General features: G+C 64.5%; 2 protein-coding genes across 9 annotated transcripts; one reads left to right on the forward strand and one right to left on the reverse strand.

Moving 5' to 3' along the window:
* The first annotated feature begins 115 nt into the window (after nucleotides 1-115).
* Nucleotides 116-21,619, forward strand: LOC308178805 (tyrosine-protein phosphatase non-receptor type substrate 1-like). Of its 5 annotated transcripts, none has more exons than XM_080557894.1 (9): nucleotides 116-306; nucleotides 10,775-10,860; nucleotides 16,796-17,149; nucleotides 17,333-17,647; nucleotides 17,754-18,095; nucleotides 18,361-18,462; nucleotides 18,888-18,909; nucleotides 19,407-19,446; nucleotides 20,109-21,619. In XM_080557894.1, the coding sequence occupies exons 2-9, from the start codon at nucleotides 10,788-10,790 to the stop codon at nucleotides 20,361-20,363; spliced, it is 1,503 nt and encodes a 500-aa protein (XP_080414020.1). In that variant the 5' UTR covers nucleotides 116-306; nucleotides 10,775-10,787; the 3' UTR covers nucleotides 20,364-21,619. The 5 variants fall into 5 exon arrangements, with proteins under 5 accessions (XP_080414020.1, XP_080414017.1, XP_080414018.1 ...); XM_080557892.1 differs by lacking the exon at nucleotides 116-306 and adding an exon at nucleotides 6,963-7,034; XM_080557893.1 differs by lacking the exon at nucleotides 116-306 and adding an exon at nucleotides 10,303-10,433.
* Nucleotides 21,620-21,758: 139 nt separating this feature from the next.
* On the reverse strand, nucleotides 21,759-27,081 carry PDYN (prodynorphin). 4 transcript variants are annotated; one of them, XM_080557932.1, is made up of 4 exons: nucleotides 26,943-27,050; nucleotides 25,680-25,730; nucleotides 23,972-24,119; nucleotides 21,759-23,660 (listed from the first exon to the last, which is right to left on the reverse strand). In XM_080557932.1, the coding sequence occupies exons 3-4, from the start codon at nucleotides 24,098-24,100 to the stop codon at nucleotides 23,097-23,099; spliced, it is 693 nt and encodes a 230-aa protein (XP_080414058.1). In that variant the 5' UTR covers nucleotides 24,101-24,119; nucleotides 25,680-25,730; nucleotides 26,943-27,050; the 3' UTR covers nucleotides 21,759-23,096. The 4 variants fall into 4 exon arrangements, with proteins under 4 accessions (XP_080414058.1, XP_080414057.1, XP_080414056.1 ...); XM_080557931.1 differs by having other exon boundaries at nucleotides 25,680-25,758; nucleotides 26,943-26,995; XM_080557930.1 differs by lacking the exon at nucleotides 25,680-25,730 and having other exon boundaries at nucleotides 26,943-27,081.
* Nucleotides 27,082-27,337: the final 256 nt, after the last annotated feature.

A 27,337-nucleotide genomic window follows, 5' to 3' on the forward strand; every position in this document is an offset into this window, starting at 1 on the left:
AACGTGTGGGTGAGACTGAAACCGGGGAGAGACCTCGCAGACAAGGGGAAATGAAATCTGAGGGCACTTAGGGCTTTTGAAGCACTGGGCTGGGCCGGGAGGGGGGAAATCCAGTTTGACTCGAGCATATGTAAGGCAGCAAGGAGCACAGCACCGCGGAGCGCTGTGCACCTAGGAAAGGCCCAGGTCTGCGGCTTACAGCCCAGGAGAGGGATTTGGTGGTTATTATAGGAAAATCCTTTAAGCCATCAGCCTGGGGTGTGCCGGCAGTGAAAGCACAAACAAGCACCCGAGCGGGGACCCAAGGTAGGACCGCTCCGGGCAGCGCCTCGGGGAGGTGGAGGGGGGGGGGGGGGGGGGGGTCCGGCGATGCCGGCGGTGCCGGGACGTGGGACGTATTGCTCATCCTTCCTCCGCCGCGGTTCGTGGTGCCGCCAGGTGTCACGTCCTGCTAGGTCGCACGCTGGGCGCTGGGGTGAGAAACGCAGGTGCCGGAGCCGGCCTGAGAGCTGCAGGGGCTGAAGCAGCTCGGCGGGTGCAGGCGGGTGCCGGAGGGCTGGTGCCGGGGCCGAGAGGAGGCGGGTGGCTGGGAGGCAGAGCAGAAATGCTGGCTGGGTGCAGGGTGGGGAGCAGCTCCCCCAGCCCCAGCCCAGGGTTGTGCTGTGCCACGCTGGGGCGACGGTGCAGGGGAGGTCGGGGGGGGGGGGGGGGCCTGGCCACGGCCGTGCCACGTGCGTGTGCTTCAGCTGAGGTCGGTGAGCACGGGAGCGCAGCGTGGGGCTGCCTGCAGGGAGGCAGAGCCCAGCAGAGGGGCTGGGGAGAGGCTGCGCCGTGAGGAGGGGTCTGCAGAGCCCCCCCCCCCCCCCCCCCCAACTTGGAGCAGAGGCAGAAAGCAGCAGTCAGGGAAGGGCCGGGGGGTGCTCAGGGGCTGCCCCAGCATCTGCTCCGCTCCCAGCCCTGGGAGCAGGGACGCGGCTCCTGAGGCTGCCGGGCGGTTGCGCGCCTGTGCCGGAGCCAGCGTGGGAGGAGCGGGCTGCGCCGAAACCAGCGGGGAGCGCGGGCCTGCGGCAGCAAGCGCGCAAAGACAGCGATTAGGCTGGGGGAGTGCTGACGAACGAGGACGGCCCAGCATCCAAAGCCGCAGGGTGCCCTGCCATCGGGTCCCAGAGATGTCTTGGGGTCCCAGTGCTGTCTCGGGGGACCCTGCGGTGCCATGGGGACCCTGCGGTGCTCTGGGATTGCTGTGCCAGGACACCGATGGGGAGCAGCGCCAGGAGCTGGAGGAATGCCTGGGGTACTCTGAGGGGGCTTTGGAAAGGGCAAAAGGATCTCAGGGACACTTCAAAGGTCCCCAAGAAAAACCACGCGGGTCTCACCGCTGCCTGCTGCCTCTCTGGGGCCATGCTGCTGCCGGGAGAGGGCCCAGCAGGGAGAAGCACGGGGATGCTGCATGGCCAGGGCCCTGCGCACACCGGTGTCCACGGGGTGTTTTGGGGTGCCAGCACTTGCTGGGGAGCAGGAGCTGGCTGCCCCTGCAGCACCCCACCGGGACGTATTTAGCCTTAGCTCCCTTTCGGGGCCAGGCTGAAAGCAGGCAGGTGGGAACGATGCTGAGTGCAGGGCTGGGATCCAGCCCCGGGCTCAGCGCTGACGATGCCCCAGCGCAGGCTGCCCAGGCGTGCCTTCGTGTGACGCCGCTGCCTGTCCCCACGCACCCGTCGGGCTCTGTTCCTGCCGTCTCGGGGGGCAGAGCAATTCAAAACCCGCCAGCTCTCCATTTATCAGGGCAGCATTTTAATTGGAAAGCGAGGATTGAAGCAGAAGCAAAGCAGTGACACGCTTTATGCTGTTCCTGATTTATTTCGTGTCTTACTTATTGAATCTTATTCCCCAGTTTCATGGTTATTGTGGATTTTTATTAAAGGGGATAAACAGGGCTGGGATTTGGGGTTGTCATAGGAACCGCTTCCATGCCGCAGCCTCAGTGCCAGCTTCATCCTTCCCCCCAATTTCCTGATGCGGTGGGGGCTCGGCTCTCTCCGGCACACCGGATATTTTCCCAGCCCCTAAGCTCAGCCTCGGCCGTGGGGACATCAGCGGGACCCCAGGGCTGCGAGCTGAGCAGAAGCGAAGTGGGTGTCCTGAGGATGCTGCTCGTCCCTGTGGATTCTCCGGTGTCTGATAGGAGGCTGTGCCATTGCAGCTATCGCTGCTGGGAACCTCCCTGCCCTACCTGGTCGCAGTTTTGTGACATCCCTGGGGACAGCAAGGGGCAGGCTGGGGACTGCCCTTCCGGCCGTTCTCCATCTTTCCTGCCACAGGCACAAGGGGACAGAGAGTGAAAACGAAAGCTGTCAAACCCATTTAAATCCAGCGATGGAAGGAAATCCTTCACACCCAGCGCTCGTTTAGCCTGGTGCTGCTTCGCCGTAGGATGTCGTTGAGGCCACCAAGCTGGCAAGGATTACGGAGGGATTTCCAGGGCCGTGGGACGAACAGGAACATCCAGTGCTGAAGGAAGACTCGCTTTGTGCTCTCGGCATCTGACGGGCCGCTGCTCAGGGACCGCTGCCAGCCAGAGCCGGCACGGGGAGCGCAGCCCCTGCATGGGGCCGGCGCCCATGAGGGCGGCAGGGTGGGCAGGGGGCGTCCCACCGGCTCCGGTGGTGCCCCTCGTGTCAGATCAGGTGAAGGTGGCACACCGTGGTGCTCCTTGCCCCCCCCCAGCACCCCCACATGCATCGTGCCCCAAAGGAGCCGCGCACAGGGGCTCGGCTCAGCTCAGCCTCTTGGGGATGCTCTGGTGGGGCTGCAGCACTGTGAAGAGGATTTATGCAAGGAAAAGATCCCGGGGCTGCTGCTTAGACTGGGGAGATGCTTTTGGGTCACCCACGGTGAGGGCAGGGTGAGGGGGGGACCCCAGGCTCCGGCTCCTCCCGGCACAGAGCGACCTTAAAGCTCGGCCGCGCTTGGCCACGGCCGCGGTGCTGGCAGCGCCCCGAGCCCAGCACAAGTGCCCCTCTCAGGAGAAGTGCAAGGGGAAGAAAAAAATATTTAGGGAGGCAGGAGAGCTGCGGGAGGCAGCCAAGGCACAGGCTGAAAGCGCTTTCTCAGTGGCAGCGGCCACCCTGGCCCGGCTGCTCTTGGCCGTGGATGTGCCTGGGGGTGCTGCCAGCCCCCAGGGGCCGTGCCGGCGCCGGCAGCTCCTGGCATGGTGCGGGTGGACGAGACGAGCCCGGCGGCGCCTGGGCCCAGGGATGCACCCGGAGCCCCGTGGGCAGGATGCGGCCCCGCAGGGCCCTCGGTGGGGAGCGCGGCCCTGCTGGGGCTGGGGGCGCGGGGCGGGCAGCGCGGCGGGGTAAAAGCAACGCGCCCTGTAAAATAATTGCTTCTGACAGATCCGTTTCTTCCACGAGGCTCGGGCTTAATTTTATAATGGTATCAGTAACCATGGCAACGTGTAAAAATAACGTCTCCCCGAGCAAGGCGAATTCCCCGTAAACATCGCCCGTTTCCAGGAGCAAGGGGAGCGCGGACGGGGGACTCCTGGCCCTGGGGCTGGCACAGCCTCGCCTGGCCGCCACCACCACCACCACCACCACCGTGCTCCCATGGGTGGCAGCACCCCAGGGCCCACCGGTGCTCGCGGCCCTGCTCCGGCCATGCCAGCACCCGGCCTCCCTCCGCCTTCACCCCAGCGCCCGGCTGCTGGGACAGGTTCAGTGTTTGGGTGAGGATTCACTCGCTGACTAATTAACGGTGTTAACTGCTTACGCCTCTTGGTGATGATTTCATTTGCTAATCCTTCGGGCTACCCGGAGCTCACAGCGGCTAATTGGGTGGATGTCATTAACGCTCGCGGTCAGGAGCGGCTGCTGAAGGGCTGCGCTGCGATAAGCGCTGGAGCGTTTCGTTGGTGCCGGACGCAAGCGGATTTCGCTCCCCAGGACTGAGCTCGGTGCCCTGGTGCTGGTGAGGTCCCTCCTGCCCCCACGGCAGGGCGAGGGCCCAATGGTGCTGAGCGGGGCGAGGGCCCAAAGGTGCTGAGTGGGGTCAGGGCCCAAAGGTGCTGAGCAGGGCAAGGGCCCAAAGGTGCTGAGCAGGCCGGACCACACGAGGCCCAGACCATGCATTAGCACCGGGCCAGGGTTTGCATCCACAGCCCTGTCCTGGAGCTGTCATGGCTGCCTGTGCACACACGCTTCACACACGCACACACACACGTGCAACGCACACGCACGCATGCATAGAACGGGCTCCCCGCACCCCTGCGCCCCCTCCGCAGCCCTCAGCTGGTGCTGACCCTCAGCTTGGAGGTCTCAGGCCACCAGCACTGACAGATAACCCCAGGCCATGTTTCCTAGCCCTGTTGGACATCTCACAGGCCCTCTCACCCCCTGCTGCCTCTCTGCGGCTCTGGCCGTGCTCCTGCCCTCAGCCCCGCTGCCCTGTCGTGTGCCTCGGTGCTGAGCTCTGGGCAGGATGGCGGTGCTGTGCAGCTCCCACTGGCAGCTCCTGCCTCGGACCCACAGGACCAGCGCAGGCACCAGGAGCACGGGTGGGCCTTGCAGAGCTGGAATTGATCCCGGTGCTTTTGGTTGCCCTTTGGCTTCGAAACAACAACAACAAAAAGTTAAAAAGAAAAAAAAAAGAAAAAAAAAGAAAAAAAAAAGAAAAAAAAAGAAAAAAAAAGAAGAAGAAAAAAAAAGGAGACAAAACAATCCAAAATGCTTGCAGCAGCACGGATGTGCCCGATCTCTCTGGGGCCAAAGCAAACAGCCCCAGGCTCCGGCACACGGCCCCCGAGCTGCGAGGCTGCTGCGGGGGCAGCGACCGCGGGGACGTTGACCGTGGGGACATCGACCACGGGGCCACCGGTGCCAGGGCTGGTGGCGGCGCTGGCAGTGCCAGGGGCTGGTCGAGCACCAGCGGGGGGTGCAAGCAGGGGCAGCCCCGCTCAGGGCTGGGCCCAGCCGTTTCGGGCAGGCACAACGCCGTCCATCCCGGCTGCGGAGCGGTTTCCATCTCCACCGCGATGCGGTGGATGTGGCGGGCTCACAAATAACCTCCGAGCAAGCTCCGTTATCTCTTGGCACCCTTCTAACAGCACCCAGTAACACGCCGGGGGGTCACAGCGGGCCTCCAGCCCCCACCAGCTCCCCATCATGGCCTGCCATGGGGCCGGAGCTGCTCCCCTAAACCTCCACCAGCACAAATCCGCCGCCAAGCCCAGTTTCAAGTCCTGCAGCAGTCCCGGCACCTCCAGTGAGAGCTCTGACGAGCAGGAAGCGATGGGCTGAGATAGCCTAACGTGATAAATCCCCCGGCGTTAGCATTTTTATTTTCATCTGCAGCTGCTGCGGGACTTTGTCGGGCAGCCCGGCCAGCAACGAGTTACAGCAGCCGTGCCTGGGAGCGCGCTGAGCATTATCTGCTATTGCAGCCCTGGATGCGCTTTCATGATAACCATTTGCAATCAACAAAGAACTTTGAGAGGATACAGAAACAAAAAAGGCAGAAGAAAATCAAGATAATAATGCTCCTCCCTTGGCCGGATCCTCACCCTGTCGCAGATATTGTGATGCCAAAGGGCGACCGAGGTCTTCTCCAGCATCGCTCCAAGGGGCAGTGGGCTCAAGGACCCCCAATGTCCCCACGGGCACTCCATCTGCACCCCGTCCTCCCACCCGCAGCACCCAGGAGCCTTCGGCCTCAGGGCTGCCCCCCTCTGCCATCCCCAGGGGGTCGCAGGGCCGAGCAGCCCTGGATGCAGACAACCCCCCCACCATCTTTCCATGCCCACCGTGGGTGTCCCCCACCACCCCTGAGCTTTGCAGCCGAGGGGTGAAGGATTGGGCCCCCCCTGTGCCCTCCCGGTGAGCTGCCCTGGCTTCATGGGGTGCAGGCAGGGCTCCGTGGGATCGCAGCACCCACAGCCGGCGAGCAAAACTTCCTCCAGAGCAAGGGGCAGGATCCTGCCCGCAACCGAGCACGGCCGAGGGCTCACGGCAGCCAACCAGGCAGCGAGTGCCGGCCCTGCCAGGTCCCTCCCCGCCGCCTGCAGCCTGTTTTTCCCACCGTGTCAGCATTTCCACCCCGAACCCTGTGTCCCTCTGTCCAGCTCCCAGCCCTATCGCCTCCAGGTCCGGCCGGGGCGGGCTGCCAGGCCAGGCACAGGATATAAAACCACCTTTCCTGCTGTGACACAGCCTGGCAGGAATTCCCCGTAGGAAACGTGCAGGGCTGCGTTAAGGACGCCCGGCAGAGTTACCCTGCTCTAGCACCCACTGGGTGCTGCTGCAGAGCCAGAGCATCCCACGGGGACTGCATTGCCTTGGAGTGGGTGAGCCACGGCACGGCGCTGGGGCACGGGAGCACTGCTCCCTCTGCTCGCAGCCAGCAGTGGGGGTGATCCGTCACTGCTCCGCATGGGGTGAGGGTGAATAAACCCCACAAACGCTCTCAGAGCATCGCTCCCAGCGCCGCCATCCCTCCCTCCCTCTTTCTCCCCGCGCAGAGAGCAGCACGAATCAATCAGAGTTAAACTGGTCCATAAATGTCATTTTCTGGGCTTCAAGGGCACCACCTGATCCTGGCAGAGCGCTCGAGCACCACTACAATTAAGTGGGCTGTGATGAGAAACGTGCCCCGGCCCCGCTGGGCTGCGAGGGCGCTCGCCCCCGGCACCACCGGCACCGCCACGGCCCCTCGGCGCAGGGAGCTCGGGCGAGCGGCTGCGACGTCCCAGCCGAGCCCTAAATCACGCCGTAAAAGCCTGGCCAAAGCCATAGCAGCTCCTGCGAGGCCCCCGAGCTGCTTTTTGGGCACAGCTGGACTCTCGGCACCGTGTCGCGAGGAAGCCACCCCTGGCCTGCCGTCCTCCGGCCACCGCAGCTGCTCCCGGGGCCCTGACGAGGCACCTGCAGCTCATTGCCCCCGGCATAAAGGGGGTGCCTGGGGGCTCTCCTCTCCCTTTTGCAGCGGTGTGGTGCTGGTGGGGGGTGCTGTGGCAGGAGCATGCGGTGAGCAGGCAGGTACGGTGCCCCCTCGTCCCTTATATGATGTTTGCGGGGCCGGGGTGCTCCCCTACCGCTTCTGCTGCCTTTGTCCCTTCCCCGTGGTCCAGCTCAGCTGGGTCTGTGTCCGTGCTGCTCCCTGCAACCAGGCTGAAGGTCGCTTCTTTCCACCCCTGTGTTAGCATATTGCTCGTTAGAAGTTAACATCAGATAAACTAATTTAAGCTCTTTCTGTACTGGATGTCTTGGACTAAGTTGGCATGGTACCTAATGAAGCTGAAGCTCCATTTGTTGTGCTGGAAGCCCTAAATATCAGCGGTGTAATTGGAGCTACCTACTTTAGAAGCCGTTTGTGTGTTTTTCTCCGAGCTGGAAGCCCTGGGAGGGTGCTGGATCCGAAGCTCAGGGGGTGGTGGGGGGAGGCAGGGGGTCTGCAGGACGTGCGCCCCCGCCTTGTGGGCTGGAAGGGGCTCGACTTTTGGGGCTGGAGCTGGAGGACAGCGGGGCTGAGCGTGCTGCGGGGTGGCTGAGCGCCTCGCTCTGCTGCAGGAGCATGAGGCAGTGTCGTGACGTGGTCGGGTGGTCGTAGGGCTGGCGTGGGCAGGGATGTGATGGGGCAGGGGGTCCCTGCAAACCTGAGCGCCTTGCTGGGGGGAGCCGTGTGTGCGTTATCGGTGGTTGTCACCTGCCTGGGGACAGCTGTGAGCCCACACCCTGCTGCTGGATGTTTGCTCGAGGTGTTTCTAATGGTCTGCTGCCACCTCCATCGTCAGTGAAGCGAGGCTCTCTACCAGGCCCGTGTTTCCCACTGGAGGGTGGGAACTAAAACCTCTCCCATCCTGGTCACCTTTGAATTCCCCTCCAGCCAGGCGAGCTGCTGCGGTGCAGACAGGGCAGAGGGGATCAGAGAGGCTGCCGATGAGGGGATGAAAGAGCCTGGGCAAAACCAGTGCTGCGAGACCTCTGTCTGGGACTGCCCCAGTGAGGCTGGGACTGCCCTGTTGGGTGCTGCTGGGCTCTGATTCACGGATCTGCCCCAAACCCTCCCTGCGAGGTGCTGCCGCCCGGTGCCTCGAAGCCCCCAGAAGAGCACCGATCCCCCGAAAAGCCCTGCTGAAACCCTTCCCCAGCCCTCCACCCAGCTCCGAGATGGGATGCCGGAGCAGGGGCTTTGCCTGGAGGCACGCAGGCGCTGCGGGTGCTCGCGTGGGTGCTGGAGCAGACGGAGCCGCGCGTGACGGCGTCGTGCCTCCGAAACGCCGCGCTCCCGCTCCTCTCCCCTCGCTGCGGGGCGGGGGCTGCTCGCCCCGGGGCGGCTCCTTCCAGGCCCCCCAGCACCGAGCGGAGGGGCCGTGGGCAGGAGGGGGGTGCAGCGCAGCCTGCCCATATGCTCCCTAATGGGGAGCACTAGCAGCTCTTCCTGGGAAGCTCGCGCTGCGCCATCTGCTCTGCCTCGGTACCTTCTTCTCGCAGAGCTTTTTTTAAGCCCTAACTTTCCTTCCCCAGCGCTCCGTGGCGGCGGCTGCCTGCGCGCGGGCTGTCTGCGCTCTGCAGTCGCCTCCCGGCAGGTTGTCTGAACCCTCGGTGCTGAGCGGGAGAACAGCCCAGCCGGGCTGAAACCCACCAGGCCTCCAGGAGCTGGGCTGCTGCTTAAAAATAACCAGGGAAGCACAAAAGGGCCGCGGTGTGTCCCGCCAGCACCTTCCCCCTTGCTGGGTGCCCGCTCCCAGGCGCGGGCCGGGAGGGATGCGTGGTGCCGCTGGGTTTCCACAAACCGCAGCTAACCCCGTGTCCTCTCCCCGTGCAAAGCAATTATTTATCCCCACGCCTCGCTGCCTGTGCAGCAAGCCAAAAGGCCAAACCAAATGGCTCCTCCGGGCCCTTGCTGCTCGCTCACGTGCTCGCCAGATGTGGGAAGGGGAAATAAAAGCAGCAGCTGCCCTGGGCTCCTGGGGACAGCAGTGTGGCCACGTGTTATTTCTCCTGGGCTCCCTGGGAATTGCAGTGGCCAGAGCAAAGGAGCGCAGCCCCCAGCTGCTCTGGGGGGCGGGGGGGGTGTCCCTGGGGGTGCAGCGCAGCCACCCTGGGGTCTGTCCAGGCTCCCGATCGAGTGAGTTAAATTAGGGCTGGATGCAACATGTGGGCGTAGCTGTACCCGGCAGGGCCGACGGGGAGGCTCGCAGTGACAGGGACGAGAACGCGCCTGGGCTGAGACGCGCGCAGATTGACGGTGCCAAGTCGCTTAAGCTGTCTTTGCTGTTTGTTTATGTGAAGCTCTAAATAAAGCCGACAGCCCCAGCGGCTGCCGGGGAAGGAGGCAGGAGCTGGTGCCTGTAGTGGTCCCGGCACAGCCCCGGCTCCTGCCCTCGGGTCGAGCCTGGTGGGGGAGAGCCCTTGGCTGATATGGGTGCCGCTGGCGGTGCCGCGGTGTGGGTGGGTGCTGCTGCAGTGCTGGGTGCTGCTGCTCAGCTCCTGTCTGCAGAGCTCCTACCTGTCCCAGGGGGACCGAGGTGGTTTCAGGACCTGCTGCGGCTCCTGCTTGGAGCTGCCAGTGTCGTGTGTGGCCGCCCAGGGTGCTGGGGACCGAGCTGGTCCCCGGCCTTGCCGAAGCGCCCACGGGTGCTGGGAGAAGCTGCGGCAGGAGCAGGCTGTGGAGGACGTGTCCTTGTGCCTCCCCTGGGAGGGATTCTGTGTCTGGGAGAAGCAGGGAGCTGCAGGGCGGTGCGGGGACACGCATCCTGGGGACGCTCACGTCCAGGCGCCCTCTTCCTTTGCTCCCTCCCTCGTCTCCATTTTTCCCATCGCTGCCGCTCCGTCCTCAGGCTCCCATCCCCTCCCCATCAGCTGCGCTCATCCTGCTCAGCCCCTTGCCCCGCCGAGGGGACGTGGGGGGGCTGTCCCCCTGTTCCCAGGAGCCCTGAAGCGGGGATGGGTGCAGGCATCTCCAGCAGGGTCCCCATCCCGACCCCAATGCGCCGAGCTCCGCGTGGCACCTCCGGACACCCACTCGGGCACCTGCAGCGGGTCCTGTGCAGCCCCTTGGGAGCCCCCAGACCCCTCGCGCAGCCCCCACGGGCTTGCCCCCCGATTCTGCTGGGGGCTGCGTGTTGGGGGGTGGGCTCCAGCCACCGATCCCCGGTTCTGCCCGTGCGCCCTGGCCGGGGGGGGCTCCGGACAAGCCCGGGGGCTCCGGGGGGGGGCCGGATCCTTTCGCAGCCCACCTTAAGAGGGCGGCGTGCGGCCGGGCTGCCCCCCGTAACTTCTCCGGGAGCCAGGCGGGGCCGGGCTGCTCGGAGCCCCCCCCCCCCCCGCCACCGGGGCCGGCCCCAGTCCCGGTGCCAAGCAACGGAGGCGGCGCCGCGGCGGGGCAGGGGCGGAACGGGCTCGGCACGGCTCGGAGCGGCTCGGCACGGAACGGCACGGCCCGGGGCCGCCCCGCGCCCGGGGGGGGGAGAGGGGAGGGGGCTCGGCCAGGTCGGTGCCCGGGGCTTGGGGGGGGTGGTACCGGGGGGGGCTGCGTGGGTGCGAGCCGGCCGTGCGCCTGCAGCAAGGGGGGAGGGGGGGGGGGGGCGCACGGCCATCCTTCCTCATTTTGGGGCTGAGAAGTGCAATTTCCTTCTCCATCTGCAATTCTGCGTTTTAAAGGGAGGGGGGGAAAAAAAAAAAAAGGAAGAAAAAAAAAACACCCAAAAAAAAAAAAACCAACAAAGCCAAGCCCCGGGGCGCTCTCTGAAGCCTTCTGGTGTCTGTTCCCCCAGGAAGAGCCCGGCCATGGAGCTCCTGCCCCGCCGCCCCGCCTGGCCGCTGACCTGCCTGGTGCTGCTCAGCCTGCGCGCGTGGCCAGGTAAGGTGCTCGGCCTGCGCCCCGCTGCCTTCCCCGGCGTCCTCCCGGGTGCTGCCGCACCGCGCCGCCTGCTCCCATCCCCTCGGTCCTCGGCCTCTCCGTCCGCGGCCCCGCCACGCGCTCCCCGCGCCGGCTTTGACCTTTCCGTTGGGTGACCTAGAGCGCGCCGATGGCTCCTCCGCGAGCAGACGTGCGGGGGGAGACGGTGCTTGGTTCCCCTTCCCGGGCAGATGCGGGGAGCAGGCAGGGCCGGGAAGGGGCACGTCGTTCCCACCCGTTTGCCAGCACCCGCTGCCAGCCGTGGGAGAGGCAAATCTCGGCGAGCAATTCTCGGCGAGCAGCCGGCGCTGCCGCTCCCAGGCCGCCCCGAGCGGCAGAGGAGGTGATGGGGAGGCTCCGCTGGGGGCTGCCGGCTCGCCCTACGAGGAGCTCGTTTTCCCTGCTGCCCCCCGTGCTCCCCCCCCCCATGACTGCGTGCGCTCTGCCCGAGTGTTGAGCACCGGGGCGGCAGGATTGCACCGTGCCAGGCACCCCACACCTCCCAGCCCTCCTGCCTGGGCCACCTCCGGGTGCCCTCGGGCTCCTGCCGCCTGCCGGGGGTGCCTCTGCCCTCCCCAGGGCTCGCGGCTCCGCCGGTCCCTGGCAGAAGCTCGGGGTTGCAGCATGGGAAGGGCCAGCGGAGCAGAGCTTGCACCGCTCCCTCGCTGTTTCCCTTCCCTCACGCGGGTGGGAAGTTTCTCGTCCTGCCAGAAGGAAGCCCTGTGGTGGATGCTGCTTTCAAGGATGTTTCATTTCTAGAATATTTAACTTCGGTGCCGTTCATCTCGAGCGACACTGCTGAGGAATCGCTCTCCTGGCCTGGGGTTTTCTGCACCTCTGGGGAGGAACAGGGAGTTTTATGCGAACCTCGTGGGGCGAAAGCAGCGCGCCGTGTTCAGGAGCATCTCCCCAGTGGGCGTTTTGCCTGCTCTGTCCAAATTTTGCACCCCTCAGCTGGAGCCCCCTGTGAATTGCCCACCCCCAGCTCGGCTGAAACGCCTCGGTGCTGTGCGGGGGGAGCTCCCCAGGGCCCGTCGGAGACGTTTGCTGTCGGAGCTTCGCTTCGGCAGAGAGTTGAGTGCAAACTTGAAAGGAAAGCAAATGCTTTTGACACAGTACTGCTTGTTTTCTCAATTGCCTGATCGCAACTGAGGAGTGTTGGCCCTAAGCTGGAAACTCCTGGTTGCTGAAAGCCGGCGAGGCTTTTGGCTGTGAGCTCCGCTCCAGTGAACCGCTGCGATTTCCTGCCACAAATGAATGGCTCAAGCAAAGCTGTCGAGCTTAATCAAATGTTAACCCGGAGGGAGAACCCCTTTTTCCAAGGCAGTGGTAGGAAAAAAACCTGCCCTGGCCTCCCGACGGGGCAAAAAGTGCTGGGTTGCCAGCTGGTGATAGCGGTGGTTTGTGTGAATGGTTTTGGGTGCAGGCATGCAAATCTCTTTCCACGTGGGTTCGGTGGAGACGCTGCAGGGAACTGTCCTGCCCCCGTGGTCAAACCGAGCCTGAACTCGAGGAGCTGGCACGGGCTCCTGCTGCTGCAGGAAGCCATCGCCGAGCAAAGGGGAAAAGGGATGGTGCTGCAGGATGCCTTTCTGTAGGGCAGAGGGGAGCAAAATGCTGGAAAGCCCAACTGCAAAGCCCCCTTGCGAAACCTCAGCTGCGCGCAACCCTTCTGTGCAGGCTCTGCTCAACGAAGGGCTTCGGCGGCGCTTCCTGGAGGCTCCTCCAAGGAGAGGAAATCTGTTCGGTCGCGGGGCTCTGGCTTGAAATCTGAATTTCTGTTAACGCTGTAGGAGGGAGGCTCACAAGTGACGGCTGTGCGTGATCCGAGGCTTCCTCTGATGTCATTATGTAAAATATAGCCCTACTACAGCCCTCCCCGAGCCCGTCTGGGATCTGCGCGGCGCTGGGTGACTATCTCGGTCTCTTTTCTTGTCTTCCCCCAAACTGCAGCTTCCAGGCTCTTTTTATAGCTGGCACCTGTTATTTTCCCCGGCAGCCTCCCTGCTGCAGGTGAAATTCCAGGAGGATTATTTTGGGGGTGCCTCTGCCCATCAGTGCGCGGCGCCCGGATGCCGGCGGCCAGCTGCACGGTGCCTCTCGGCGCGCGGCCCTCCCCTCGCCATCCCAAAACTCCTTACCCGGCGCCTTCTGAAGAAAATCTATTTTTACCAGGACTCATTCGAGCGCTCTCGCTTGAATTAAACCCTGGCCTCTTACAATCTGTTCGGTATCAAATACTTCAAAAGGTGGAGTTAGAGGAAAATGTGTCACCGAGATGGAAAACTTTTACCGCAGCGGGAGAGCGAGGGATTGCTGTCCTCTCGATTGAAATCAAATAAAGGACGAGGGCTCCAGGAGCCCAGGCAGCACGGTGCCTGTGCTTCTGCCCCTCTCCTTGGGCCTGCAGAAAACCCTTTGGTAATTCAGGAGTTTAGGACGGAGCAGGTGACAAGGGCAGAGCACCTGAACTCCCCTCGACCTTGGTGGCAAGAGGGGAGGGCTGCGCTCCCTCTCCAGGAGGTTTGGGATCTGGCTTGTCTGTCTTCTAAGAAAAGGGCTTTATCGGGTGGTGCTGTGGGATGTGGCGGGTAGGAAGCAGGCTTTGCTGAGCTGCTGCTCGTTGTGGAGCAAAACGCGGTGGGCACGGGGTGGCACGTGCTGCGAGCGGGTACCTGCTGGGAGAGGGCTGAGCTCGGCTCCGGAACGAGGAAGGAGAGATCTGAAAATCTGAAATCTCGTCCGTGGTGCGAGGGGAAGCTGCCCTCAGGGGGAGGGAGAGAAGGAGCCTCGGTGGAAACTTTGCATTTTCAAACTTGCATGTTCTGGGGTTTTCAATCAACTTCCCCTTTGTGATTTCCCATCACAGGGGGGTGGGGGCATGGCTTTGTGGGGTGCTGCCGATGTTGGGAACTGTTGGTGCCTGGCCAGGGGCTGTGGGGCGGGGGGCAGGGGATGTGGGGAAGCCTGCACGGCGCCTCGAGGGGCTGCCGGGGGCTCCCAGCGTCTCGTTAGGGCGGCGTGGTGTTAACACGACGTATCATGGCTGAAGCTCATGTATAATAAATCTCCTGCGAATCCCGAATGTGGCGATCCGAGCAGCGCCAGCCGAGCGGAGCTGCGTGAAAATCTCTAAATTAGCATAGTGCCTTACAACAGAACTCATGGGGGAAAAATAGCCGAAAAGCCTCATCTCAGTCCTACCGGAGGGGCTATTTGGAGCCGTGAAACGTTTTATGTAACGACCAAGACCGAAAGCTGCCAGCACCCGAGGCAGCGCAGAGCTCCGTGCTCCCTGGCTGCTCTCGGGTGCCGGGGCCAGCAGCAGCCCCTCGCCTCGCTGCCCAGCGAGGAGGCAGAACCGAGCAATGCGCTCTGCAGCTGAGCCATGCCTGTGCCCCGACCCCGCTCCGAAACCCCTCTCAGACCCCAAAGCGGGCGTTCTTCCCCTGCCGCCTTCCTCCCCTCCGGGCACGGCGCGTGCCTCACCGAGAGCTCGACAGATGGAGAGAGGGAGGATGCAGAGGGAGCGCGTGGCTCCGCGCGGGCTGTGCTGGTCCCCTAGAGCTGGGCAGCTCCTGCAGCGCACGGGGCCCTCCGGGCGCCGATGGGGACGAGGATGGGGAAGCCCTGCCCCACTGCTCAGCTGCTTTTAGGCAGGATTGCAGCGGGGAGCAGTGAGCGAAGCGTTTGTCACGCGGCACGGAGGGGCCCCAGCTCCGGTCCCCGCTTCCCACAGCCGCCCACGGGTGCCCGGCCCTCGCTGCGTTGCAGCGCCCCGTGCTGATGAGCCATGGGGCAACGTGGGCGTCGTTGGCCAGATCGGGCAGGGAGCAGATAGCAGCACGCGTCCTGGAGTGAGGCGGCTGCCCTGGGTCTGCAAAGGGGCCGGGGGTTTGTGCTGGGGGTGGCGGTCCCTGTCCCTGTCTGTGCTCCGTCCCCGCTCCACGTGAGGCAGGTGATGCTTTCCAACTTCTGTGCATTGCTCAGCTGCTCTTGGGAGAAGCTCAGGAGAAGCTGCACCAGGACAGGCAGCTGTGCCGTGTATTGGCCCTCCCTGGGGGCAGGATCTCTTCTCCGGCGCTGCTGCCCCCCCCAGCCACGCATCACCCCAAAATCTCAGGCTCTGCTTGCAGAAGCCCAGACCGTTGTGCCCAGGCAGGAAATGGAGGCTCAGCCTGAACGGCGCGCTCAGGTGTGACGCAAACCTGTTTTCCACCTTTCCACGTTCGTCTTTTGGCACAAGCTTGTTTTGGCATCGCGTGCTGCTACCACGCTAGCCTTGCTGTGGCTCCGAAGGGAAACGCTGAGGCCTGAAGCTTTTGGCTGCGAGCATCAGCCCGTGTAGGGCTGCAGCAAGCTGCTGCCCCGGCCAGAAAGCCTCAAAGCTGAGATCTCCGTGCCTGTAGAGCCCGCGGTCTTGGCACCTCCGGCCAGACAGAGCGATGGTGCAGAGAGTGAGAACATCCGTGGCTGCATCAGCGGGGCCGGAGGTCAGGAGGGATCGGCAGCTGCCGAAACCCCGTCCCCTCGCGGCGTGGGAGCGGCCGTGGCCTGGAGGGGTCAGAGCAGCTCTTTCCTCAGTGGTTCTTCTCCAGGGCTTTTGTCTCTTCCTGTGGCTTGGCATGGAGCTGCCCCCGAGTGGGAGCGGGGTGCGTGGGGCTGTGGGGTGCGTGGGCAGCCTCGTGGGAGCCCCAGCCCTGGGATTTTCTGGTTCGAGAGAGTTTGGGTTGCGGCTGCGCCCCAACGGAGCTGACGAGCAGGCTGGGCTGGTTGCACCACAGCTCGTACAAAGTCCTTTCTGGAGGCCCGTGGCCTTCATCCCTATGCTCCCAGTGCTGGCAGCTGCAGCAGGAGCTACCTGCCCTAGCCCGGCAGCCTTCGCGCAGCCGTGGCACCGCTCCTGCGCGCCGCTCACCGGCCCCGGGGTTACGGCATGGTCAGCAGCGTCCTGGCCGTCACTTATCGGCAGGGGAATTCAGGCAGCGCTCCCACCTCTTCGCTGCTTAAAAACCTTCCTTCAGGCACTCGTTCAGCTGCAGTAACTATAGCAGTATGGCAAGCGTTGCCGAAATTAATACGTGGAGGAGCTACGGGGGCTATGGGGGCTCTGCCTGCGGTGCTGCGGCTCCTTCGCCCTGCGGGGAGCAGGGGCATGGCCGGCTCCTGCGGGGCTGAGCCATGCCTGCTGCGGTTACTGCCTGGCAGCGGGGAGAGCAGAGCTTCTGCCCTTCCTCTGGAGACCTGGGGGATTTTGCCCTGCCGAGGGTGCGTGCGGGAAGGGGCATGCGGCCGGGCACGGCGGCACTGCGCGGGGTCCGCTGCGTCAGGGCGCCGCGGTGCGGAGCCGCTTCGAAGGCGGCGGGTTTCCTCTGCCGGTGACGAGGAGGAACAGCGTCTGCCCCAGGGGCACGGGCTTCAGCTAATAGCTGGGCTCTGCTGGGGCGAGTCGGGGCTGGAATTCAGTGCACACGGAGGAGGTGTTCAGTGCAGAATGTGGTGGTAGATCCCCATCGGCGAGGGGAGATGGCTGCTCGGCGTTTGGCATTGCGTGCCCTTGTCTCCTCTTGGCTGATGGCAGCGAGGCGCGCCAGGAGGGGGAGGCAGCGGGGCTCGGCTCGGCGTTTGGGCTCTGCAGAGCGTGATGTGCGTTCGTGCAGCTGGGCTCTGGTCGGCTCCTCAGCTGAGATCTGCACGGTGCCTGCTCCCGGCCCGCTGCCCCGCGGCCTTGGGGTGCCCATGCAGAGCTGCCCGCGAGTCCTGTGCCGTGGGGACAGGCACAGAGCCTGGGCAGCACTGGGCTGCCAGCTGCTGACGGGGGACAGGGCCTGGGCTGGGAGCCACGGGGCCATTTCTGCAGTTCGGAGGGACCTAACGGAGTTTGGTTTGTCCCCAGGTGTGGATGCCCAGGCGGGTCAGGGCTTTGAGCTGCGACAGCCCCAGAAGGAAATGTCAGTGATCGCAGGGGAGACGCTGACCCTGAACTGCACCGTGACTGAAGGGGGTCCCATTGGCCCTGTGAGGTGGCTGAAGGGCTGGGGCAGTGACAATGAGACCATTTATGACCAAAAAGAGCACTCCTCACACCGTGGGATGAGGGCAGTGGGTGGCTCCAACACAGACTTCACCATCCTCATCAGGGACGTTCGCCCCGAGGATGCCGGCACCTATTACTGTGTGAAGTTTCGCAAAACGCACACTGGTGATGAGTTGTATCGGCGAGGCGAGGGCACGGTGGTGTCGGTGCAGGGTGAGTGGGGCTCTGGTGCAGCTCCCAGCAGGAGCCAGCCCTGCCGGGTCAGCCCCGTCCCGTCCCGTGGGCTCTGCTCTGGGGCGAGCGGGGCTGGGGCAGGGGCTCAGGAACCGGCCCAAGGAGAGGGTCCCGGGGCCGGGGGGGCAGAGCCTGGCTGATGGACCCGCGCTTCTCCCACAGCCAGACCCTCCAACCCGACTGTGTCCGGGCCCAGCCACCGAGCGGAGCCGGGGAAGACGGCGTCCTTCACCTGCAAGACCGGGGGGTTCTTCCCCAGTGACATCCGTGTGAAGTGGTTCAAGGACAAGGCCCCGATTCAGGCTCAGCCGATCCGCATCACCCCTGGGCCATCGAACTTCACCTACAACATGTCCAGCACCGTGACGGTGACGCTGCAGAAGGACGACATCCGCTCAGAGCTCACCTGCGAGGTGCAGCACGCCACGCTGACGGCCCCGCTGAACAGGAGTTACCATCTGAGCCAGATCCTGCAAGGTGAGGGCTCGGTGGGGACTGGTGCTCACGGCTCTGGGGCTGGGACAGGGCCCCCGCGGGCACGGGGCCGGGGGACGCCGGCTCCAGCCGCTGCTTCTCTTCCCAGTTCCCCCCAACGTGCTCGTGGCTCAGTTTCCGGACCCCGTGGGGCTGAACAAGACGGTGAACTTCACCTGCGACGTGCAGGGGTTCTACCCGGGAAGCGTGAGCGTGACCTGGCTGGAGAACGGGACGGAGATGAACACGGGGAGCCCCCCCCGGCCGACGGAGACCCCCGAGGGCTTCTTCGAGCTGAGGAGCACGGTGGCAGTGCAAGCCGTGCAGGAGAAGAACGGCTCCGTGTTCACCTGCCGGGTGGTGCACGAGGGCCGGGACCCCATCATTGGCAGGGCCACGCTGCGTGTCGCTGCCTCAGACCAGAAGGAATCCAACTCCCCCAACACAAACGGTGCGTGAGAGCCAGTGCGATGTGGCCCCTGAGGGGAAGGGTGTGGGATGTCACCCCCCTGGGAGAGCTCGAGGTCCCACCAGAATACGCTCCAAGGATGTGAGGTCTTGGTGTCCCTGGGGGGATGCTGCTGGGAACCCAAATGTTGTCCTTACTGCTTAGAGCGTCTCTGCACCGACCCCTGCTGCAAGGCTGCAGGGGCTGGTGTTGCTACCATTGCCCTTGGGCCCATGGTGATATTTTTGACCTGTGGTTCACGTTTTAGGCAGTTCGCTCTTCATCTACGTTGCGGTGGGAGTGGTCTGCACTGTGCTGGCACTGCTGGTGGTTGCAATTCTCTTCCTCATCCGGGCAAAGCAGAGCAAGGGTAAGGAAACCAAGTGCGTGGCAGGGAAGCAGCTGCCTCCAGCCCCTTCTTCTCGAGCATCAGAGCTTTGATGCTGAAATTCACGGCTGCAGGGCTGCAGCTCCTGCAGAAAGGGGAGGACAGAGCAGAACTCTCAGGGTGTTTGCAGGCTGCAGGGAAACCTCTGCCTGGTGCAGAATCAAATGTGCTCATTCCTCCGTGTGCCCAAAACACCTGATGCCACCCCGCATCTCCTGCTCTCCACCAGGAAAAGTCCTGCACCAAATGAGGTCAAACTTCTGAAAAATGCGGCTGCTTATCTCTAGGAAAACGTGCATCTGCTCTTGATTTTTTTTTTTTGTGCATGTGGGCTAGCATTCTTTGGGAAGTGGGGGTTACTTTGTTTCCTGAACTATTTCTTTCCTAACCTATTTCTCTTCTGGCAGGTAAAAGCTCGCCATCTGCTAGGTAAGTGCAGTTCTCCCCTCACTGATTCACCTGCAGGCGCGCTGAGCTGGATGCCTCCAGCCACAGACGGGATGCGCTGGGTTCAGGACAGCCCCCAGTGGTGCTTCCCTGGCACCTCTGCAGGTGCTGGGGGCACACCGCGTGCTGGGGCAAGGGTTGGAGGGACAGAGGGCTGCCCACAAAAGCTCAGAGTGAAAGGGAAGGTCGCCGCTGCCACTGGCTGCTCTGGGTGCTGTTCTGCCACCGCTGCTCACGTGGTGATCTGGTACCCAAATGCTTGGCTCTTGGTGAGGCTGAACAAGCTGACGGGGGCCAGGTCAGCAGCCTGCAGAGGTGTAGCTGGCATGAAGGTGACCAGCATGTGAGCAAATGCTCGCCGGTGAGAACGCATCCTGACGGGCGCTGCTGCGAGGACCTTGTTTTGCACCTGCTCCATCGCTAGAGAAGAGGCAACGGGGTGCTCGGTCGGTCTGACCTGTCTCCTTTTCCCCTTTCAGGTTACATGAGCCAGAGAAGAGCAGCGGAACAACCACCCAGGTGTGTCCTGTACCTGTGGGACCCGGGGAAGGGCCAACAGCCAGGAGCCAGCAGATGTGGGAGTGTAGGGTGGTGGTGGTGGTTCCTGCGTGAAGCACCTCAGTGTCTCCCATGTGAAGCACCTCAGTGTCTCCACGCTGTGGCCAAAGAGGGAGAGGGAGGAGAAGCTGCCCTGGGGATGGATACTCACTTCCCAGCATCTCTGTGGAGGAGTTCTGCGTTTGGTGACGCGGTTGGGTGCGATGTCGTGATCAGCAGCAATCTGTCCGTCCCACCCAGCCTGTGCTGGCTCCCATGTGGGCAGCGTGCAGCTGGTGTCACTGGACGGGTTGGGGGCTGCTGCGTGCAGCCCGGATCAGGATGGAGGAGATGGGGATGGCAGCAGCAGGGGACCCCCCGGGAGACACCTCTGCAAGGCCCGGTGGTGGCTCTCGGCTCCTGCTGGCTCTGAGCCGTGTCAGTGGCCACTAGTTTGAAGACACGGTGTGAAGTGTAAATGCTGCAAGATTGTCCCAGCTGGCTGCTGGCATAGCTCCTGCTGCACAAGCAGAGGCCGAGCTGTCGCGAGGCAAGCAGCAGCGGGACTGACTCGTTGGCGTGTGGGGTGGGCACGGGGGGTCCTTGCTTGTGCCCAGAAGAAAACCTTTTGGTATCTCACGCAGGAGTCCGACCCCAACAACCTGACCTACGCTGACCTGAACTTCACCAAAGAGAAGAAGAACATCCAGCGGATCATCGAGGTGAGCCAGCAGTCGGAGTACGCCTGCATCCAGAGCAGCCAAGCACCCGCCAGCAACGACAACCTCACCTATGCAGACCTGGACATGGTGCACCTCAGCAAGGCGCCCCGGCGGCCCGCCCCGTGCCCCGAGGAGACCACCTCCGAGTACGCCAGCGTCCAGATCCAGCAGCAGTGAGCGGGGCTGCACCGGCTGGGGCTCGCGGGGTCCAGGTCCTCCCTGGGGGGGCTTCCTCGGCAGCACCGATTGCTACGGTACCTGCGGTTTGGGATGGAAGTGCAGCCTTTGGTCCTGTGGCTGCTCCTGGGGGCTGACTTCTGTCCGCAGAGACTTGATTTTTGGGGCAGCTTGGGGACTCCTTGCCTGTGGGACTCCCCCTTGGCCGAGAGGGCCCCTGAGCTGTGGCGCGTTGGATTTGCTTGCAAAACCCAAGGATGCATTGCTGGAGAGCGCTGCAGCTCGTCTGGAAACCCTGGCCGGGCTGGGGGGGACCAGGACAGTGCCTCTGAGCCAAGTGCTGTGGGGATGCTGCTGCCACAGCTTCCCGCAGCTGGGGCCCCCACGCTGCCTTTGGGGGCTCTCCTGCCTGGAAAAACTCTGGCTTTAAAGGAAGGACGTGAGCCTCTCTCTTCCCAAGTGTCTCTTCTGCGGGCTCTCACACCATGGCCACCGAGGCTGGGGAGGTGTGCGAGGTGTGTGAGGCGAGCCATGGCTGTGCTGGCTTTCCCATATTGTGCTGTCCAGGGCACAGCCGCTGGGGCAGTGCAGTTCCCCGGCACCGAGCATCATCCTCCTCCTCCTCCTCTTCCTCGGCACAGCCTTGCCCTGCCCCAGGACCCGAGCTGTGCTCCCCCGGGCCTGTACAAAGCGTGCAGCTCCCTCCGCAGCCGCGCAGCCCCGGGCGGGCTTCGGGGCCGCAGCAAGGCCCCGCTCCCCCGGGCACAGTTCCCCCAGGCGATGTTTAACATGTTTTGACTGTTTGACATGTAACTCTTAATTTTTAGAGCTTAAAACCCAATGTTTCTTGTGTTGTACGTGGGTGTACTGCTGTGTATGTAGCACTAGAATAAGATGTGCAAAATTAAGAACGAGGCCTACGTAAAAAAAACAAAACACCCTAAACCCTGTAGAGCTTGAGCGTCTCACATGCCCCCTTCCACCCCCAAGCTTGGCTGGGGGGCCAGCCCAGCTCCCTGCAGCCAGGGACAGGGGGGACACATGTCTTTGTGTCCCCCCCACCCCAGGACACATGGGGCCACCCCCCCACGTTGGCCCCCACGGTACCCCCGTGTCCTCCCAGCACGGGGCCCATGTGGGGCCTTGGGGAGCCTCGGCGCTGCTTCGGGATCTGTGTGACTGCTTGTACTGACCACGACTTGTTTTTCTTTTTGCTTGCGAGATATTTTTATAATAAAAGTGAAAAGTCCTGCGCCGCTCCTGCGTAGCAGCAGGCCTCTGTGCTTGGGGGGGGGGGTCACCATGTCCCCTGCTGGGGGGGGTACATGGTGGGCTGGGGGCCAGCGGGCCTGCCATGGGGGGAAAGGCCTCATCCAGCCCCATGAGGGGAAGAGGAGAGGAGCCTGGAGGTGAGGCTGAGCCCTGGGCACCGTGAGGAGGGGTCAGCCCTGCATGTGGCCCCCCCCCCAACATCTTTAGGTGCTCTGCAGCCCCAGGAGGAGACGTGGACATGGAGCAGCCCCAACTGGGTGTGGGGTGTTTCTGTGCTGTGGGTGAGCTTCTGCCATGCGGCCTTTCCCCCCGCCCGAGCTTGGGGGCTTGGCTAGTGCTGGTGTGTCTTGCTTGGAACAGGGGCTGAGGCTTTGGAGACGTTCGAAAGGGTGTTTGCTGCCTGGCTTTGGCTTTCCTGGCACGGAGCTGCTGCCAGCAGGGTCATGCTGTCCTGGAAGCACAAGCAGCAAGGGGAGGGCTTGGCACAGCCTGGGCAGCTGCTGGGCTTCCCAGGCAGGGCACGGCTCCAGGGGCAGAAGCAGCGGGGTTTGGGGGCACCCACAGTGCGTGGAGTACGCCAGGCATCAAAGCTGGCACTCGTGGCCCCCCAGGTTTGGGGTGCACGATCGCCTCGTGCCAAGGGCCGGATCCACGTGGAAGAAGCAGACGCTCGGCACCGGGCACGACTTCGTTGGCATCTGCCTTTTATTGGCTGCGGGGGGGAGCAGGGGGCCGGGGAAGCAGGTCCGACCCCGCTCCCGGGTGAGCGAACCGCGAGGGTGTTCTCGGAACGGGGAAGGTGGTGGGGCTGGGTGGGTGCTGGGATGAGCGGGACACAACGAGCAGCTCCAGGAGGGGACGGGGGTGCTCGGCCAAGCACAGCAGCCTGCCCCGATGGCAGGGATGTGGTGTGAGCCCTGCCCAGCTGCCTCTCCCCATGGCTGGCGGAAGCCCCCGTGGGACCTGCTGGTTGCACGGGCCGTATCCCAGCCTGCAGGGCCTGATCCTTCTCCGGCTCATCCTTCCCAGGCCTCAGGAGCTGTTGCCTTATGCGTCAGCTGTGATGGTTTCCAGACCCTGCTGCGCTTCTGCAGCCACGGGAGGGCAGGGGATGCATCCCCAATGGATTTGCCCCCGCACTACCTGGGGAGCACGGGGGCTGGCCCAGCAGCTGCGCCACCAGCAGCCGGAGGAGTGACAACGTCCCCTGGGTGCACGGGGTCCTGGAGGGGTGGGCGGGTGAGCAGGAGAGGAACAACTGGGGGCAGAGCCGGGGCCACCTCCGTAGGGTGTGCTGGGCTGAGGCTGGGGGTGGCAGAGCCCAGCCCGTGCCCCGTGGTGGGGACGAGGTGGGGACGATGCCAGCCACGCAGGGCTGGGCAGGGGACAGGGTTAGGGGCGACGGCATCATCTGGGCTGTCGGCGTGGGGACCCGCGGGGCCGCCTGTCCCATGCTGGGCCCTATAGGTCTAAGACCTCCGCTGAGTAGGCACTGGGGTCCTCGTCCGACCGCGTGGTCACCTTGAACTGCCGCCGCAGGAAGCCCCCGTAGCGCTTCTGATTGTCCCACTTGAGCTTGGGCCGGATCCGGCGCATGAAGCCGCCGTAGCGCTTGTGCAGCTCCGCCAGCTCCTGCCCCTCGGCCCCCGTCCCCGCGGGCTCCTCGCTGCCCACGTCCCCCGGCCCCGGGTAGTCCTCGGGGGCCGCCCGCTCCCCCGGTTTGCGGCCGAAGCCCCCGAACTTCTTGCTGAGGCTGCCCTTGCTGTGGGCGTTCTCGCGCAGCAGGGACAGCAGCTTCCCCTTGGCCAGCTTCTTCATGAAGCCCCCGTAGCGCTTGGCCGGTGCCAGCGGCAGCTCCCCGGGGTTGGGATCCTGCTCCGGCTCTTCCTCGTCCTCTGCCTCTGAAGCGGACGGGTCCGTCCCTTCGGCCAGGGCCACCAGCGGGGCCAGCAGCGCCAGCGCCTTCCTGCAGGTCTCCCACTCGGCACCAGGCGGCGAGGAGCCCTGGCACTCCCGCAGGCACATCTGCAAGACAGCAGCCGCGGCGCCCGCTGGCATCACCTGGCACGCGGGGCGCTCGCCCTGCCAGGGGGTGCCACCACCCCAGCCCCTGGATCCGCGCCTGCCACGCTGCCAAGCTCAGCAAGGAGCCAAAGCTTGTGCACCCCCAGCACCCTTGGGTGCCTGCGACCACCCATACGAGCCCGCGAGCGCCCAGCTCTGCCGACCACACACCGTCACCCTGCGACGTCCCCAAGCGTGTCCCTGCAACCCCCCAACCCTCGCTATTTTACCTCCTCGCTAAATTCCAGGGGCTGCTCGGGACCAGCACTCACCAGGGGCCGCACGCTGCTCTCGGTGCCCCGTCCCTGGCTGGCGCACAGGGAGCACTGGGTCGCGCAGTCGGCGGAGGCTGCCGCAGCCAGGGAGAGGCAGAGCACCAGCACCAGCGCCCGCCGCGCCATCCTGCCCTGCAGCCGCTGCCTGGGGAGGGCGAGACAGCACAGGGACCGTCACCTACCCGTGTCCAGCACCCAGAGCCCTCACCCCACCGTGCCCGGAGCCCCTCGCCACCCCGTGGGGTGGAGCAGGCCACCTACTGCTTCCACCCGCTCCTGGGGACGGGTGCCAGGATCCGTGCCCGCACCATCACCACTCACCTCTGGGAGCTGCTCCTGGGCACCAAGGGGGACAGGAGTGACCCGCGGGGACACCGCAGGACGCGGACCCCGCCTGCAGCCTGGCCCTTTGCACAAGCCTCGAGGACCAAAGCCCCATCCCGAGCCCCCCATCACCTCTTGTGTGTTGTCCGCAAGGACAGTCCCTTTTTCTTTTAGCGTCGCATTTCTCTGCAACATTGCGAGCGCGCGTTTGCGCGGCGTGGAGGGGATGAATCAGCGGCTCTCCCCTTGGCCTTGGGGAAGCACAACGCCGAGCTGCAGAGCTGCCAGCCAAAGGGGCTGGGGGCGACGTGGGCAGGACTGGGTGCTGGGCTGTCGGTACGGCCTCACCCCACTGCTACGCCCCGGCTGCTTCCCCCGCTCCCCTCCCTGCCGCGCTGCTTCTGTATGGGGAGTACAGTGGGAGGGAGGGAGGGGAAAAAAGCTTATTTCGGGATGAATCCTACCTGCCAGCCACGATTGCCATCCGCCGGCCTACTGAGAGCCCTGCCGGGGCATCTTGCCTCCGTGGATGTGCCCAGGAGGGCTGGACGCGCCGTGCTACGGCTCGGAGAGGGGCTGTGCCGGTGGCAGCGCCCGGTGCCACCCCTGAACCCCCCGGAGATGCTGGAGGGGCCGGTGGCCAGCACCGGTGGCAGCACCTGGGAACGGTGGTGACTCTGGGCCCTGGGAGGGAGAGCTGACCCCAAAGGGGCGTGCTGGCAGCAAGCACCCTCCTGCCTCCACGGCTGCTTTTATCTGGGGTGGAAAGGCATGACCCAGAGGGATCTGTTACATGTTAATGACGCATGTCAGAGACTATTGTATTCTCTGGCAGCGTCTGCTAATGTACTGTAATTGGCACTGATGAAGAAATGTTAATGCCACGGTATTAATTCATGCTAAATTAAATTTTAATTTGAATTATCTGCACCATCGTGTGTCAAGCTAGCTGCATTCCTCGGCTGCACCCACCGCACGCTGGCTCCGTGCGGCCCCGAGCACCGCCACGACTCGCCCCGGCAGAGCGGTGGGCACGGGGCAGGCGGCCCCCAAGGTGGGCACGGGCACGGACAGGGGCACGGCAGGACGGGCTGCCCTGCCGCACACCCCCGAGACCCCACGGGCAGTCCCTTCTCACCTCCCTGCCACCGAGACGGCACTCAGAGAGGAGTCCCCAGCCACCAAGGTAAGCGCGAGCTGCGATACCGAGGGAAACGAAGCTCACTAATTACATCCGTCGGCTGCACGGCAGCGCTGCTGCTGGGACCCTGCTCATCATCACTCCCTGCGCAGCCCAAGGCGATCACCCCACGGCTGTCCGGCAGCAGGGAACAAGCTGCAGCCCCCCCCCGGCACCGCGGCCAGCCCGCCGTGAACCTACCTTGTCCCCACACTGCCACCAAGGTCCCCACGGCGCTCTGCCGTGCTCCTGCTGCGGGAGGGAGGAGAGGCTGGCAGTACTGGGGCAGGGAAAGGGGGGGAAAACGCAGAGCTTAAGGCAAAAGTGAAAAGAAGGAACACGCAACGGGCAGAGACAAAGGGAGGAAGAACAGCGGGGTTAGAGCGTGACGCTGGGGTACCTGGGGGCACCCCGAGGCTGGGCATGTCTGCTCGGGCTCGTGTCCTGGAGCCACGTCCCGTCCACACGATCTCAGCCACCGCTGGAAGTGCCCCTGGTGGCTCTGGGCTCCTGCGTCTGCCCTCAGCACACCCGACCTGTGTCCCACGTGCACGGCCCCTCTGTTCCTGCCCCTTTTCTGCTCGGGGTTTTGATGCCCACCCAGGCTTTGCTCACGCGGAAAAGCCCCGAGTGCACCTATGTACCACGGGGCTGGATTACGACCTCGGCTGTACCGGCACCGGAGGGACGGGGAACCGGCACCAGGCAGGCAGCAGGTGACAGAGACCGGCAGCACGGCCAGGGGGAGGCTTTGCTCCCAGCCACCCCCCCCCCCCATAACTGTGAGCGTTTCTAGCACAGAGACGTCCCCAGCCCTCACGCAGCGCCAGCACGCTCCGGGCGCCCAGGCTTGCAGCTTTCTCCTAGGGAAGTCTAACCCGGAGAGTTTGGGACCCTACAGATGTGTGGTGGAGAAGCAGAACCACCTTCCAGCAGCTCCTTTCCTCTCCGTTTTAAAAATGACCCGACGACAAGTTCAGGCCAACGTTTCTCCAAAAAAAAAAAAAAAAAAGCCAATGACTTTTTGACCAGAATCGCGGCAAAACCCAGCAACACCGCCGCACGGCGGGGTCTGGCCGAGGGCACGTAGCCGGAGGCACCCTGCCGGCATTTCCCCAGCTCCCCGTGCCGTCTCGCTGCCCTCGGCTCTGTCCCTGCGAGCTCTCCGCGTGGGCAGGTGGCCGCGGCACCAGCATCGAAACGAGCCCCCAGCGAAGCGAGGGGCGAGCGGAGCACCTGCGCCCAGGCGGGAGCCCCAGCCGCGCTTCCGAGCCTCAATAACGCGAGGAGCGCGAGGTGCCCCCGGCGCAGCAGCCGGGGAGATGTTTTTAAACAACCTGAGCCACGCTCCGGCGAGCAGGAGCGATGCCCAGCTGCAGCGAGGGGACGACGGCGAGGCGCGAGGGAAAGGGAGCGAGGCGGCGACCCGAACCCCGAATCCGTGGCCGTGCGCCCCGGCCCTACCTGCTGGCGCTCCCCGTCCCGCCGAGCTCTCCCCCTTGGCCAAACCCTGCGGAGCTGGGGGGCACGCGGAGCCCCCCTCGCCCGGGGTCGCTGGCGGCGCTCCCGCCTCAGGCTGAGCCGGGCATCGGCGGCGAGGCTGGGCCGGAGGCCGTGGAGCGCGCGGGTGCCCGCTGGACTCGCCGCCCCGTCGGCTCCCAAGCCCGCTTTTATGGCCACCGAGTCTCCTCCTGCTGCGGGGCCCGGCTCCGCTCAGCGCTGCGGAGCCAATCGGGGTGAGGGAAGCTGTGAATAATCAGCCCCGCAGCATCCCCGCCACCTCCCGAGCAGGCTCTCCCGCCTCGCCACGGCCTCGCCAAGAGCCCTGGGGACCGGGTGCGAGCCCCCCCCCAGCCTGT

The sequence above is a fragment of the Anser brachyrhynchus genome (genome assembly GCF_964034855.1).
Source record: "Anser brachyrhynchus genome assembly, chromosome: 16".
Taxonomy (NCBI): Eukaryota; Metazoa; Chordata; class Aves; order Anseriformes; family Anatidae; genus Anser; species Anser brachyrhynchus.

Bases quoted from the DNA above. Each gene is read 5' to 3' on its own strand.
- LOC308178805 (XM_080557891.1), top strand. From the start codon at position 6,557: ATGTCATTTTCTGGGCTTCAAGGGCACCACCTGATCCTGGCAGAGCGC. The intron at 17,648-17,753 runs GTGAGGGCTCGG...TTCTCTTCCCAG, and splicing joins TCTGAGCCAGATCCTGCAAG to TTCCCCCCAACGTGCTCGTG. The intron at 18,910-19,406 runs GTAAGTGCAGTT...TTCCCCTTTCAG, and splicing joins AAAAGCTCGCCATCTGCTAG to GTTACATGAGCCAGAGAAGA.
- PDYN (XM_080557929.1), bottom strand. From the start codon at position 24,782: ATGGCAATCGTGGCTGGCAG. The intron at 24,120-24,762 runs GTAGGATTCATC...CGCCCTCCCCAG, and splicing joins ATGGCAATCGTGGCTGGCAG to GCAGCGGCTGCAGGGCAGGA. The intron at 23,661-23,971 runs GTGAGTGCTGGT...GCTGTCTTGCAG, and splicing joins AGAGCAGCGTGCGGCCCCTG to ATGTGCCTGCGGGAGTGCCA.